At 52.9% G+C, this 16042-nt stretch overlaps 1 protein-coding gene across 4 annotated transcripts in view; it reads left to right on the top strand.

The window, feature by feature from the left end:
• Positions 1–16042, top strand: part of HPX (hemopexin) — a 298112-nt gene that overhangs the window by 245768 nt on the left and 36302 nt on the right. For 3 of the 4 annotated variants that reach the window (XM_075337717.1, XM_075337715.1, XM_075337716.1), the window contains exons 6-7: positions 2673–2826; positions 9257–9469. The exons of the other annotated variant lie outside the window; for it this stretch is intronic. In XM_075337717.1, coding sequence (XP_075193832.1) covers positions 2673–2826; positions 9257–9469 — 367 coding nt within the window. The remainder of the gene's footprint in view (positions 1–2672; positions 2827–9256; positions 9470–16042) is intronic. 4 annotated transcript variants of the gene reach the window in all.

Below are 16042 nucleotides of genomic sequence, written 5' to 3'. Positions count from 1 at the left end.
GGTTGGTTCGCGCCTTCCATCATGCTCATCCCGAGCGACCCGGTGGCGTGGGTGAGGGTTTGGTGACCCCTCCTCAAGGGGGGGGTACTGTTGTGAATGTTAGTTATGTCTTGGCTGCTGGGAGGCTCCCTCTGGTGGCCAGGAAGGGTTTGGACAGAGACCAGGTGGGTTGTGCAGTGGGTGTTTCCTTTCCTAACTCTCTGCTTATTTAAGTCCTGGTCTGATTGCAGGCTGTTGCCGGATGTCAGTTGTTCTTTGTATCTCCAGCCTGCTTAATCCTGCTCTACATCACATCCACTCCAGATAACTTCTTGCTCTTTATTTATTGTCTGGTTCTTTTGCTTATCTGGGTTTGTCATTTGTTGTGGTTGATTTCAGTTTATTTCCTTCCAGGGATTTTCCCCCTCAGTGGATTGTTGAGGAACTCCCTGCAGTTCTGTGTGGAGTATAGCTCCTTTGGGTCCATGTGTTTGTGGCTTGTTGAATTTGTTATAATTCTTGTTTTCTGTTCATTGGTATGACAAGGGCACCTGGTATAGGACGGAGTTCAGATCGAGCGATCTGAGGGCCTTTTTGTACTATCAGAAAGTTGGTATTTTGCAGGGTTTTTCTCTGGCCACCATCAGTCCCTTTCCTGTCCTTTCCTATTTTAGTCAGCGGGGGCCTCACCTTTTGCTAATCCTGTCATCTACCTGTGTATTGTGTTTTTCCTATATCACCGCAGTCTTTGAATGTGGGGGGCTTGCTATTCTTGTCTATTTTCTGAGGCAGAGAGTTATTCATCTTTCCTTCCTTTAGGATAGTTAGTTCTCCGGCTGGGTTCGCGGTGCTCAGGATGTTAGTTCACCCCTCGGCTACTTCTAGTTGTGTTGGTTAGTAAGGGGATGGCGGCCAGATTAGTTGCCAATGCTCTTGTCACCTGTTTGCCAATGATTTGTGGTGATCTTCCATGGTTCCGGATCATAACAGACAGCCTTCCTCAGGAGTTGATTCTTTACTGTAAGAGCAGTGACAATATGAACAGCTGACCTCAGGAGCTGATTCTTTACTGTAAGAGCAGTGACAATATGAACAGCTGACCTCAGGAGCTGATTCTTTACTGTAAGAGCGGTGACAGCCTTCCTCAGGAGCTGATTCTTTACTGTAAGAGCAGTGACAATATGAACAGCTGACCTCAGGAGCTGATTCTTTACTGTAAGAGCGGTGACAGCCTTCCTCAGGAGCTGATTCTTTACTGTAAGAGCAGTGACAATATGAACAGCTGACCTCAGGAGCTGATTCTTTCCTGTAAGAGCGGTGACAGCCTTCCTCAGGAGCTGATTCTTTACTGTAAGAGCAGTGACAATATGAACAGCTGACCTCAGGAGCTGATTCTTTACTGTAAGAGCAGTGACAATATGAACAGCTGACTTCATGAGCTGATTCTTTACTGTAAGAGCAGTGACTATGTGAGCAGCTGACCTCAGGAGCTGATTCTTTACTGTAAGAGCGGTGACAGCCTTCCTCAGGAGCTGATTCTTTACTGTAAGAGCAGTGACAATATGAACAGCTGACCTCAGGAGCTGATTCTTTACTGTAAGAGCGGTGACAGCCTTCCTCAGGAGCTGATTCTTTACTGTAAGAGCAGTGACAATATGAACAGCTGACCTCAGGAGCTGATTCTTTACTGTAAGAGCGGTGACAGCCTTCCTCAGGAGCTGATTCTTTACTGTAAGAGCAGTGACAATATGAACAGCTGACCTCAGGAGCTGATTCTTTACTGTAAGAGCAGTGACAATATGAACAGCTGACTTCATGAGCTGATTCTTTACTGTAAGAGCAGTGACTATGTGAGCAGCTGACCTCAGGAGCTGATTCTTTACTGTAAGAGCAGTGACTATGTGAGCAGCTGACCTCAGGAGCTGATTCTTTACTGTAAGAGCAGTGACAATATAAACAGCTGACCTCAGGAGCTGATTCTTTACTGTAAGAGCAGTGACTATATGAGCAGCTGACCTCAGGAGCTGATTCTTTACTGTAAGAGCAGTGACAATATGAACAGCTGACCTCAGGAGCTGATTCTTTACTGTAAGAGCAGTGACAATATGAACAGCTGACTTCATGAGCTGATTCTTTACTGTAAGAGCAGTGACTATGTGAGCAGCTGACCTCAGGAGGTGATTCTTTACTGTAAGAGCAGTGACTATGTGAGCAGCTGACCTCAGGAGCTGATTCTTTACTGTAAGAGCAGTGACAATATAAACAGCTGACCTCAGGAGCTGATTCTTTACTGTAAGAGCAGTGACTATGTGAGCAGCTGACCTCAGGAGCTGATTCTTTACTGTAAGAGCAGTGACTATGTGAGCAGCTGACCTCAGGAGCTGATTCGTTACTGTAAGAGCGGTGACAGCCCTCCTCAGGAGGTGATCACAGCAGGAAGCATTGAAGATTTCAAAAAAGGCTTGTATGCTTATTTTACACACAAAAAAAAAATCCTCCTGTAGAGTAAATGTATAGAGTTTGGTCCAGGATGGACGCTCCCGGACATGCTTGGTGGTTGTGCAGCGTGCTCTGTCCCCTCCATCCATCCCTCGGCTGATCTGCATGGCGTGGTCTGTGCTGCAGTATGGGGCCTCCATCTGCAGCTTTCCCCTATGTATGTGTGCGCTCACCGGCAGAGTGCTGTGTTACAGGGCAGTCTGGTCTGGAGCTACTTTGCTGGGAAGCTGGTGACCGGTTTCCCCCGTCTTATCAGCCAAGAGTTTCCTGGAGTCCCCGATGACCTGGACGCAGCTGTGGAGTGCCACCGGGGCGAGTGCAGGACGGACAGCACCATCTTCTTCAAAGGTGACAATCTTCTATTAGGAGGTAACACTGATCAACGGGGAGCTTGGTAATAAGGATTAGTGGGTGCCGGGTATGGAGACACGGGGGTCAGTGGGTGCTCTCCTGTGGAGATACGGGGCTCAGTGGGTGCTCTCCTGTGGAGACACGGGGGTCAGTGGGTGCTCTCCTGTGGAGACACGGGGGTCAGTGGGTGCTCTCCTGTGGAGACACGGGGGTCAGTGGGTGCTCTCCTGTGGAGACACGGGGGTCAGTGGGTGCTCTCCTGTGGAGACACGGGGGTCAGTGGATGCTCTCCTGTGGAGACACGGGGGTCAGTGGGTGCTCTCCTGTGGAGACACGGGGGTCAGTGGGTGCTCTCCTGTGGAGATACGGGGCTCAGTGGGTGCTCTCCTGTGGAGACACGGGGGTCAGTGGGTGCTCTCCTGTGGAGACACGGGGGTCAGTGGGTGCTCTTCTGCACGGGAGTCAGTGGGTGCTCTCCTGTGTAGACACGGGGGTCAGTGGGTGCTCTCCTGTGGAGACACGGGGCTCAGTGGGTGCTCTCCTGTGGAGACACGGGGGTCAGTGGGTGCTCTCCTGTGGAGACACGGGGGTCAGTGGGTGCTCTCCTGTGGAGACATGGGGCTCAGTGGGTGCTCTCCTGTGGAGACACGGGGCTCAGTGGGTGCTCTCCTGTGGAGACACGGGGCTCAGTGGGTGCTCTCCTGTGGAGACACGGGGGTCAGTGGGTGCTCTCCTGTGGAGACACGGGGGTCAGTGGGTGATCTCCTGTGGAGACACGGGGGTCAGTGGGTGCTCTTCTGCACGGGAGTCAGTGGGTGCTCTCCTGTGGAGACACGGGGGTCAGTGGGTGCTCTCCTGTGGAGACACGGGGGTCAGTGGGTGCTCTCCCGTGGAGACACGGGGGTCAGTGGGTGCTCTCCTGTGGAGACACGGGGGTCAGTGGGTGCTCTTCTGCACGGGAGTCAGTGGGTGCTCTCCTGTGTAGACACGGGGGTCAGTGGGTGCTCTCCTGTGGAGACACGGGGCTCAGTGGGTGCTCTCCTGTGGAGACACGGGGGTCAGTGGGTGCTCTCCTGTGGAGACACGGGGGTCAGTGGGTGCTCTCCTGTGGAGACATGGGGCTCAGTGGGTGCTCTCCTGTGGAGACACGGGGCTCAGTGGGTGCTCTCCTGTGGAGACACGGGGCTCAGTGGGTGCTCTCCTGTGGAGACACGGGGGTCAGTGGGTGCTCTCCTGTGGAGACACGGGGGTCAGTGGGTGATCTCCTGTGGAGACACGGGGGTCAGTGGGTGCTCTTCTGCACGGGAGTCAGTGGGTGCTCTCCTGTGGAGACACGGGGGTCAGTGGGTGCTCTCCTGTGGAGACACGGGGGTCAGTGGGTGCTCTCCCGTGGAGACACGGGGGTCAGTGGGTGCTCTCCTGTGGAGACACGGGGGTCAGTGGGTGCTCTCCTGTGGAGACACGGGGGTCAGTGGGTGCTCTCCTGTGGAGACACGGGGGTCAGTGGGTGCTCTCCTGTGGAGACACGGGGGTCAGAGGGTGCTCTCCTGTGGAGACACGGGGGTCAGCGGGTGCTCTCCTGTGGAGACACGGGGGTCAGCGGGTGCTCTCCTGTGGAGACACGGGGGTCAGCGGGTGCTCTCCTGTGGAGACACGGGGGTCAGCGGGTGCTCTCCTGTGGAGACACGGGGGTCAGCGGGTGCTCTCCTGTGGAGACACGGGGGTCAGCGGGTGCTCTCCTGTGGAGACACGGGGGTCAGCGGGTACTCTCCTGTGGAGACACGGGGGTCAGCGGGTGCTCTCCTGTGGAGGCACGGGGGTCAGTGGGTGCTCTCCTGTGGAGACACGGGGCTCAGTGGGTGCTCTCGTCCGCTGGCCCAGCCGCCTTTAGAAAGACAGCGTGGCTCAGGGCTCATCCCAACTGAACGCCGGCCTCCCTAACCGTGGGTGTAACACTACTCAGACAACACAGGGTGAGGGAACCACAATAATCAGACTTTATTGGATCCCCAAACAATTAACGGCACATAACACATAACCAGCAAAACACAAATGTAACAGGCAACAGAGTCTCACCCTTCCGCTGCTCACCAGGGAGTGGACTATTCGTGCCTCGGAGCTTCCAGGGCCACATAATCCATAAATAAACCAGCAGCACTCTGCTTTTGGCGGGCACCCACCGAGAATAGGATAGTGACAAGCGTAGGAAGCTTCAAGAGCACAGCAAGGTCCATAGCCAGGTAACCGAATTGTCCTAACCTAGGTTTCTTCCAGCCGAATCCTAGGATCCTTGGCGGGGCTCCTGCACAATATAATCCAGTTTCAGATTCCGTAGTCGACTCTGAAGTGCTTAGGCTGGTAATGAACTTGCAAACGGGACCGAAACCCTAGAGTGAAGCCATCTAGCAAAAGAATAACCTGGTGACTCAAGCAGTCCCTTATTATATCTCCCGGGCACTCATCCCAGGGTCTTGTGGTCTTAATGAATTGGTGTCATAAGGCTGTGCTCTGATTGGGCGGCATTTCAATCTGCATAGCTAATTCCCCTGTATAATTCTCTTCTGAGTGAGGTAGACAGAGAGGCCGAGGGGATTTACATTAACTTAACAATGCACAACCTCAGACAATGGACGGCTCCGATGAGTCCGGCGGAAAACAATGACTTACCAAACATGAGTTACCACACAAGGGATCCATGTCTGGCCAAATGGAGTACAGCAACACTGGTCACCAGTCCAGTCAGTACGGTAACACTGGTCACGGGGGAGTACGGTAACACTGGTCACGGGGGAGTACGGTAACGCTGGTCACGGGGGAGTGCAGCAACACTGGTCACGGGGGAGTGCGGCAACACTGGTCACGGGGGAGTACGGTAACGCTGGTCACGGGGGAGTGCGGCAACACTGGTCACGGGGGAGTGCAGCAACACTGGTCACGGGGGAGTGCGGCAACACTGGTCACCAGTCCAGTCAGTACGGTAACACTGGTCACGGGGGAGTACGGTAACACTGGTCACGGGGGAGTACGGTAACGCTGGTCACGGGGGAGTGCAGCAACACTGGTCACGGGGGAGTGCGGCAACACTGGTCACGGGGGAGTGCGGTAACACTGGTCACGGGGGAGTACGGTAACGCTGGTCACGGGGGAGTGCGGCAACACTGGTCACGGGGGAGTGCGGCAACACTGGTCACGGGGGAGTGCGGCAACACTGGTCACGGGGGAGTGCGGCAACACTGGTCACGGGGGAGTGCGGCAACACTGGTCACGGGGGAGTGCGGCAACACTGGTCACGGGGGAGTGCGGCAACACTGGTCACGGGGGAGTGCGGCAACACTGGTCACGGGGGAGTGCGGCAACACTGGTCACGGGGGAGTGCGGCAACACTGGTCACGGGGAGAATGCGGCAACATTGGTCATGGGGGAGTGTGACAACACTGGTCACCAGGAAGTACAGTAACACTGGTGACCAGAGACTATGGCGATACTGGTCATTGGGAAGTATGGTAACACTGGTCACTGGAGACTATGGTAACACTGGTATCACTGGTCTCCGAAGGAGTACCATAACACTGGTCACGGGGAGTACAGTATCACTAGTCACCGAAGGAGTTCCATAACACTGGTCACGGGGAGTACAGTATCACTAGTCACCGAAGGAGTTCCATAACACTGGTCACGTGGAGTACGGTATCACTAGTCACCGGAGGAGTACCATAACACTGGTCACGGGGAGTACGGTATCACTAGTCACCGGAGGAGTACCATAACACTGGTCACGGGGAGTACGGTATCGCTAGTTACCGAAGGAGTTCCATAACACTGGTCACGTGGAGTACGGTATCACTAGTCACCGGAGGAGTACCGTAACACTGGTCAGTGAGGAGTATAGTAACACTGGTTGTGAAGACATGAGGGACAGTGGGAGGTCTCACCCGCTAGCATGGCTGTCTTTAGAAAGATCACACGGACAAAGGCTCATCCCACTGAACACTCGCACTCCTTCCCCATGGGCAGGACACAAGTAACACAGGGTGCGGGAACCACACAATGGTGAGACTTTATTGGTTCATCAACAGGTAAAAACATATTGCACATTCCCAGCAAGAACACAAGATGGTACAAGTGACAGTGTCTGACCCTTTTGCTGGCCCACCAGGGATTACAATCTTTGTGACTTTGCGGCTTCACCGACCAACTATTCTAGCCAGCAGCACCCTGCTTTTTGTAGGCAGCAAAAAGAGAGGAGATAGCAGAAACTTAGGATGCTGACCCAGCACAGCAAGACATGCAGCCAGGTGACCAAATTGTCCCACCTGGCCTCTCCAAGCAAATTTGTGGGCTCAGCATTGAACAGTAAAGCTATTCTGCGATCCTCCATGGATCAATGTAACTGAACCCCAAAACCTCGTCAAGGTATATCTCTATATTGGGGTCCCTAGCTCTATGACCCTAACTGTGTGTCATCTCATTGCAATTAAAAACTGCTGTGTGTGGAGAGGGGTAACCAAGGACTGTCTTATATAGGAGATGGAAAAAACATGGCCGAAAGGGGCGGAGCTGTGTTCACATTCAGAAAAAAAACTACATATAACTGAATAGGATAACTGAAGTGAGCACTAATATATATGTTATGAGTGCAAGCCAAAAAAATACATACTCTATAAGGATAAGGCTGCACATCAAAGTTAGATAATGCCTCAAGCATATGGAAAAATATTGGGAAAATACAATGAAAAATGCTACTTGCTAACTTGAACATGTGAATAATGAATTGCATACCTGCCATGAATATTAGGAAAAAGGAGATATTTAGCAATCGCATTGATCAATGTAACTGAGCCCCAAAACCTCGTCAAGGTATATCTCTAGCAAGTAGCATTTTTCATTGTATTTTCCAATATTTTTCCATATGCTTGAGGCATTATACCATTATCTAAGTTTGATGTGCAGCCTTATCCTTGTATAGTATGTATTTTTTGACTTGCACTCATAATATATATATTAGTGCTCACTTCAGTTATCCTATTCAGTTATCTGCATTTATCAGACATTAGGCCTCTGGTCAGTCTGAGATGAAACAATGGCTGAATTATCTTGATTTACCAAACAAAAGAATAATACGTCTGACCTAATTAAGACCAGTTCACCCCCCCCCCACAAGTTTTCAGACACTGTTGTCACACTGGTTACGGCAGAATACAGTAACACTGGTCACCAGGGAGTATGGCAACACTGGTCACTGGGAGTATGGCAACACTGGTCACTGGGGAGTATGGCAACACTGGTTACCGGGGAGTTTGGCAACACTGGTTACCGGGGAGTACGGTAACACTGGTCACCGGGGAGTACGGTAACACTGGTCACCGGGGAGTACGGTAACACTGGTCACCGGGGAGTATGGTAACACTGGTCACCGGGGAGTATGGTAACACTGGTCACCGGGGAGTATGGTAACACTGGTCACCGGGGAGTATGGTAACACTGGTCACCGGGGAGTATGGTAACACTGGTCACCGGGGAGTATGGTAACACTGGTCACCGGGGAGTATGGTAACACTGGTCACCGGGGAGTATGGTAACACTGGTCACCGGGGAGTATGGTAACACTGGTCACCGGGGAGTATGGTAACACTGGTCACCGGGGAGTATGGTAAGACTGGTCACCGGGGAGTATGGTAACACTGGTTACCGGGGAGTACGGTAACACTGGTTACCGGGGAGTACGGTAACACTGGTTACCGGGGAGTACGGTAACACTGGTTACCGGGGAGTACGGTAACACTGGTTACCGGGGAGTACGGTAACACTGGTTACCGGGGAGTACGGTAACACTGGTTACCGGGGAGTACGGTAACACTGGTCACCGGGGAGTACGGTAACACTGGTCACCGGGGAGTACGGTAACACTGGTCACTGGGGAGTACGGTAACACTGGTCACTGGGGAGTATGGTAACACTGGTCACTGGGGAGTATGGTAACACTGGTCACTGGGGAGTATGGTAACACTGGTCACTGGGGAGTATGGTAACACTGGTCACCGGGGAGTACGGTAACACTGGTCACCGGGGAGTACGGTAACACTGGTCACTGGGGAGTATGGTAACACTGGTCACCGGGGAGTACGGTAACACTGGTCACCGGGGAGTACGGTAACACTGGTCACCGGGGAGTACGGTAACACTGGTCACCGGGGAGTACGGTAACACTGGTCACCGGGGAGTATGGTAACACTGGTCACCGGGGAGTACGGTAACACTGGTCACCGGGGAGTACGGTAACACTGGTCACCAGGGAGTATGGTAACACTGGTCACCGGGGAGTACGGTAACACTGGTCACCGGGGAGTATGGTAACACTGGTCATGGGGACTCAGTATGCAGATAACTCTGCAGCCTTAGCCGCTGGTGACCCTTTCCTTTCTTCTAGGTGACACTGCCTACATCTACAGCTCTGGAGAGCAGCCCCCAGTAAAGCAGCGACACTGGCCCCTCGGGATCTGCACAGCAGCCGTCCGGTGGCTCGAGAGATATTACTGCTTCAATGGCATCAACTTCACCAGATTTGACCCTGTGAGTGGTCAGATCCTGGCACCACGCCCACTGGACTCCAGGGACTACTTTTTCAGGTGTCCAGGGAGAGGTGAGTGTCTGCGCTGGTAGGAATACTCTCATCATGCAGCGGGATGCTGGGACTTCTTCAGCGCTTCACTTATTCTTCTGTAAGGTTTTGCTTTGCATTAAATTTCACAGTTATTTAATTCTGACAAATAAATCTGCAACAAGAAGTGAATAGATGACAGCGGGCAACGGACAGGGAGCAAAGGGGCCATGTGCAAGAATTGTTCATGCCCCCCACAGAATTGTTCATGCCCCCCACTGAAGAGTGCATGGCCCCCTCACTGAATTGTGCATGGCCCCCTCACTGAATTGTGCATGGCCCCCTCACTGAATTGTGCATGGCCCCCCACTGAATTGTGCATGGCCCCCTCACTGAATTGTGCATGGCCCCCCACTGAATTGTGCATGGCCCCCCACTGAATTGTGCATGGCCCCCCACTAGAGTGTATAGCCCCCTCACTGAATTGTGCATGGCCCCCCACTGAATTGTGCATGGCCCCCTCACTGAATTATGCATGGCCCCTTCACTGAATTGTGCATGGCCCCCCACTGAATTGTGCATGGCCCCCTCACTGAATTATGCATGGCCCCTTCACTGAATTGTGCATGGCCCCCTCACTTAATTATGCATGGCTCCCCACTGAATTGTGCATGGCCCCCTACTGAATTGTGCATGGCCCACTCACTGAATTGTGCATGGCCCCCAACTGAAGCGTGCATGGCCCCCCACTGAATTGTGCATGCCCCCCCACTGAATTGTGCATGGCCCCCTCACTAAATTGTGCATGGCCCCCTCACTGAATTGTGCATGGCCCCCCACTGAATTGTGCATGGCCCCCCACTGAATTGTGCATGGCCCCCCACTGAATTGTGCATGGCCCCCCACTGAATTGTGCATGGCCCCCCACTGAATTGTGCATGGCCCCCACTGAATTGTGCATGCCCCCCACTGAAGAGTGCATGGCCCCCCACAGAATTGTGCATGCCCCCCACAGAATTGTGCATGCCCCCCACAGAATTGTGCATGCCCCCCACAGAATTGTGCATGGCCCCCCACAGAATTGTGCATGGCCCCCCACTGAATTGTGCATGTCCCCCCACTGAATTGTGCATGTCCCCCCACTGAATTGTGCATGTCCCCCCACTGAATTGTGCATGTCCCCCCACTGAATTGTGCATGGCCCCCCACTGAATTGTGCATGGCCCCCCACTGAATTGTGCATGGCCCCCCACTGAATTGTGCATGGCCCCCACTAGAGAGTGTATGGCCCCCTCACTGAATTGTGCATGGCCCCCTCACTGAATTGTGCATGGCCCCCTCACTTAATTATGCATGGCCCCCCACTGAATTGTGCATGGCCCCCTACTGAATTGTGCATGGCCCCCCCACTGAATTGTGCATGGCCCCCCCACTGAATTGTGCATGCCCCCCCCACTGAATTGTGCATGCCCCCCCCCCCCCCACTGAATTGTGCAGGGCCCCCCCACTGAATTGTGCATGGCCCCCCACTAGAGAGTGTATGGCCCCCTCACTGAATTGTGCATGGCCCCCCACTGAAGAGTGCATGGCCCCCCACTGAAGAGTGCATGGCCCCCCACAGAATTGTGCATGCCCCACCACAGAATTGTGCATGCCCCCCACAGAATTGTGTATGCCCCCCACAGAATTGTGCATGCCCCCCACAGAATTGTGCATGGCCCCCCACAGAATTGTGCATGGCCCGCTCACTGAATTGTGCATGGCCCCCCACTGAATTGTGCATGGCCCCCCACTGAATTGTGCATGGCCCCCCACTAGAGAGTGTATGGCCCCCTCACTGAATTGTGCATGGCCCCCCACTAGAGAGTGTATGGCCCCCTCACTGAATTGTGCATGGCCCCCTCACTGAATTGTGCATGGCCCCCCACTGAATTGTGCATGGCCCCCCACTGAATTGTGCATGGCCCCCTACTGAAGAGTGCATGGCCCCCCACTAGAGAGTGTATGGCCCCCTCACTGAATTGTGCATGGCCCCCCACTGAATTGTGCATGGCCCACCACAGAATTGATGATGTAATGTTCCCCGTGGTGAGTATGGCGGTGTGCTGGTGTCTGAGTAATGACCGGCTTTGTCTGCGCTGCTGGAAGTGTTTGTTCCTCACAGATTGGGCTTTCGTTCACTGTACTGAGATGTTCTGTTCACAGAGTTTAAAAAAACAAACAAACAAACAGACCCCGGCGCCCCTTCTCCGGAAGTGTTTTACTATGTTCCTTAAGGAAGACATTGGGGGGGCGGTGTTTGTGTACCGCCCCGCGCTCGGCTACAGCCGAGCCGCTCGGATACGGGCTGCTTGGTGGGTGGCTCAAGCGCCTCCGGACGCGGGGTCACTTTGCTCTGAAAGGGATTGCTGGCGCTTTTAGTGGGGGTTAGGTAGGTGTACGGCCGGAGCTGCGCTTGAGTTCGTGACGCCACCCACGGGATGTGATGAAGGTAGACAGCACCGCTGCAGTTACGGGGCACCCGGGGGAGATGGTGATGCAGCCAGATGTTAACCCCTCCGTGGGCAGGGATGATGGCCCCGCGACCCGTTGGGGAGAGTAGCTGGGTGGTGCAGGGTGGTGCGCGGCCGGATGGCACTATTGTACTCACTGTTATTGACACACACAAGTCTCTGGTAAACCAAGTTGATGGTGGTTGGTGCCCACAGCCGGCTGCGTCTGGTCCCCCACCCGGATGGTGGTCTTGGCCTTTCTCCTGCACCGGGTTTTGTATTTGGGCTGCCTGCGTTTCAGCGACAGGAGTCCGCTCCCCGGCTTTGTGGATGTCGGGAGAGCCCTTTTGCCCGCAGACGCTGGCCTGTGGGATCTCTCTCCCTGTGCGGTGGCTTTCTATCCCCCTCGGTGGGCTGTTGTCTTCAGTCGGGACTTGGGTGGGAAAGGACCTAGAGTCCAGACCGCAATCAGTCAATTACCTCAGTCCAGTGGATTCTGGACCTCGTTTCAGGGTCTAAGTACCCCCCTGTGTGCTTTGGTTTCCAAGTCGGTTCCCCCGGGTTGGTACCGGCGGGCCACTACCCTGTCCCGGTCCACCACGGTTCCACTGAGCCAACTCCTGCAGGCTAAGGCCACCGTTTGCCTCCTAGCCAAAGGTGCCCGGGCTCCAACCCCGGCACCTGTCAGACTGTCACAGGCCTGCTTCCTCCACTGCTCAACACTAAGGGGTACTTTGCACACTACGACATCGCAAGCCGATGCTGCGATGCCGAGCGCGATAGTGCCTGCCCCCATAGCAGCTGCGATATCATTGTGATACCTGCCGTAGTGAATATTATCGCTACGGCAGCTTCACATGCACTCACCTGCCGTGCGACGTCGTTCTGGCCGGCGAACCACCTCCTTCTTAAGGGGGCGGGTCGTGCGGCGTCACTGCGACGTCACACGGCAGGCGGCCAATAGGAGCGGAGGGGCGGAGATGAGCGGGATGTAAACATCCTGCCCACCTCCTTCCTTCCGCATATCCTACGGGAGCCGCGGTGACGCCGGTAGGAGATGTTTCTCGCTCCTGCGACTTCACACAGAGCGATGTGTGCTGCCGCAGGAGCGAGGAACAACATCGGACCGTCGCATCAGTGTTATTATGGAATTCGCCGACGCGACACCGATGATGCTATTACGACGCTTTTGCACTCGTTAATCGTATCATCTAGGATTTACACACTACGATGTCGAGAGCGACGCAGGAAGTGCGTCACTTTTGACATGACCCCACCGACATCGCACCTGCGATGTAGTAGTGTGTAAAGTAACCCTAAAACTGATCTGATCTAAGTTTACAACCTCAGGCGCTCTGAACTCATGGGTGGGCGTGGCCAACCACCTGGCTCCGCCCCCAGGGGTGTTCATCAAGCACTGAGGGAAGGTGACTAGGTTTTAAAGGTTGGCTGATGACACCTTTTTGGAGGACAGGTGTAGTGCGGGGGTCTATCTGTGACTACCTGGCTAGTCTAGGGCGTCACTTTTGTTTTTTATAATTAACTAGCTGTAGTATCCGGTGTTGCCCGGGATAGTAACTGTGTCTCTGTCTCTCTCCCAGTCTGTCTGTCTGCCTCTTTCCTTGTCTGTCTGTTTCTATCTCTGCCTGTCTTTGTATCAGTCTATCCGTCTCTATCTCTGTGTCTGTTTGTCTCTTGCCCCGTCTGTCTCTTGCCCCGTCTGTCTCTTGCCCCGTCTGTCTCTTTCCCCGTCTGTCTCTTTCCCCGTCTGTCTCTTTCCCCGTCTGTCTCTTTCCCCGTCTGTCTCTTTCCCGGTCTGTCTCTTTCCCCGTCTGTCTCTTTCCCCTTCTGTCTCTTTCCCCTTCTGTCTTTGTCTGTCTCTCTGTCTCTTTCCCCGTCTCTCTTTACCCTTTTGTCTTTGTCTGTCTCTCTGTCTGTCTCTTTCCCCGTCTGTCTCTTTCCCCATCTACCTGTTTCTGTCTGTCTCTTTCTTTCTTTGTCTGTCTCTATCTCTCTCTTTCTTTCCAGGTCTGTCTCTTTCCCAGGTCTGTCTCTTTCCCAGGTCTGTCTCTTTCCCAGGTCTGTCTCTTTCCCAGGTCTGTGTCTTTCCCCGTCTGTGTCTTTCCTCGTCTGTGTCTTTCCCCGTCTGTGTCTTTCCCCGTCTGTCTCTTTCCCCGTCTGTCTCTTTCACCGTCTGTCTCTTTCACCGTCTGTCTCTTTCACCGTCTGTCTCTTTCACCGTCTGTCTCTTTCACCGTCTGTCTTTGTCTGTCTCTCTGTTTGTCTCTTTCCCTGTCTGTCTCTTTCCCTGTCTGTCTCTTTAACCATCTACCTGTCTCTGTCTGTCTCTTTCTTTCTTTGTCTGTCTCTATCTCTCTCTTTCTTTCCCCGTCTGTCTCTTTCCCCATCTGTCTCTTTCCATGTCTGTCTCTTTACCCATCTACCTGTCTCTGTCTGTCTCTTTCTTTCTTTGTCTGTCTCTATCTCTCTCTTTCTTTCCCCATCTGTTTCTTTCCAGGTCTGTCTCTTTCTCAGGTCTGTCTCTTTCCCTATCTGCCTCCCCATCTCTTTTTCTGTCTATTTCACTGTCTGTCTTTGTCCATCTCTTTGTCTATGTCTTTTCCTGTCTGTCTTTCCTTGTCTGTCTCTTTCCCCATCTACCTTTGTCTCTCTGTCTGTCTCTTTCCCTGTCTGCCTGTCTCTTTCCTCTGTCTGCCTGTCGTATTCCCTGTCTGCCTGTCTCTATCTGTCTCTTTCCAGGGCTGTCTCTTTCCAGGTCTGTCTCTTTCCCCGCCTGTCTCTGTCTGTCTCTTTCTTTCTTTGTCTTCCTCTATCTCTGTTTCTTTCCTCATCTGCCTCTTTCCAGTTCTGTCTCTTTCCCAGGTCTGTCTTTTTTGCCGTCTGTCTTCCCGTCTCTTTTTCTGTCTCTTTCACTGTCTGTCTTTGTCCATCTCTTTGTCTGTGTCTTTTCCTGACTGTCTCTTTCCTTGTCTGGCTGTCTGTGTCTGTCTCTTTCCTTCTGTCTCTATTTCTCTGTCTCTTTCCACGTCTGTCTCTATCCAAGTCTGCCTCTTTCCCCGTCTGTCTCTTTCCCCGTCTGTCTCAGGTCTGTCTCTGTCTCTCTGTCTCTCTCTGTCTCTCTCTATCCGTCTCTCCACCGATATCTTATTACCTCACACATAAGCTTCTTATACTAACAATGTCCTTTGTTCCTATAGCAACCAATCACAGCTCTTATTAATAGCTTGTAGTTCCAGGCTCCATTCACTTTAATGGAGGCAGCTTTTTGGAGAGTAACTGTAAAGCGCGGGGTTAAATTTTCCTGTTATAACATAGTCTATGATGTTCCCCGAGTCACATGAGGTTTCTATGCAAAATTTCGTGATTGTAAATGCGAATGTGCGGATTCCTTTAGCGGACACACACAGATACACACACACACAAAAACATACACACACACCACGGGGAATATTATATCATTTTCCGAGCCCATTGGGCACTCATTTTTTGGGTTTTGTTTTTGCATGTCAGAAATGTTTATTTCTAAATGTTGTGCAGTTATATTGGTTTCCTGGTGACAATAAACAAGTGATGGGAATAGATTTGGTTTTTATTAAGTTGCCTAATAATTCTGCACAGTAATAGTCACCTGCACAAACAGATCCTCCTAAGGCCCGTTTCACACATCAGTGAAAAACACTGACGTTCTTCACTGACGTGTAAAACACGCACATGTCCCTCCGTGTGCCGTGAATCACGGCACACATGGGTTGTCCATGTGCAATCCGTGATCCGTGATTGCATATGGACACTACTCACCTGCCTTCGCTCCTGCTCTCCATGGTGCTGATCTCCTCGGGGTCTCCAGCGTCCACCCACCGCTCTCTGCCGCTACATCCGGGTCGGCTGTTCCTGCTCTCATGAATATTCATGAGCTGGGCAGGAGCTGCAGAGAGCGGAGCAGGCACAGCGAATCGCAGGCAAGGTAAGTTGAAAATATTTAATATGTCCGTGATTTTCTGGTACGTGTTTCACGGATCACACACGGATCACACCATAGTGTGGTTCGTGGGTCATCAGTGATGCCAGAAAAAACTGACTTGTCTCCGTGCAGAATCACGGC

Source organism: Anomaloglossus baeobatrachus, chromosome 2 (assembly GCF_048569485.1).
Source record: "Anomaloglossus baeobatrachus isolate aAnoBae1 chromosome 2, aAnoBae1.hap1, whole genome shotgun sequence".
Classification (NCBI taxonomy): Eukaryota; Metazoa; Chordata; class Amphibia; order Anura; family Aromobatidae; genus Anomaloglossus; species Anomaloglossus baeobatrachus.
The sequence above is the reverse complement of the archived record's forward strand: the minus strand, read 5'-3'. Positions and strand labels throughout refer to the sequence as shown.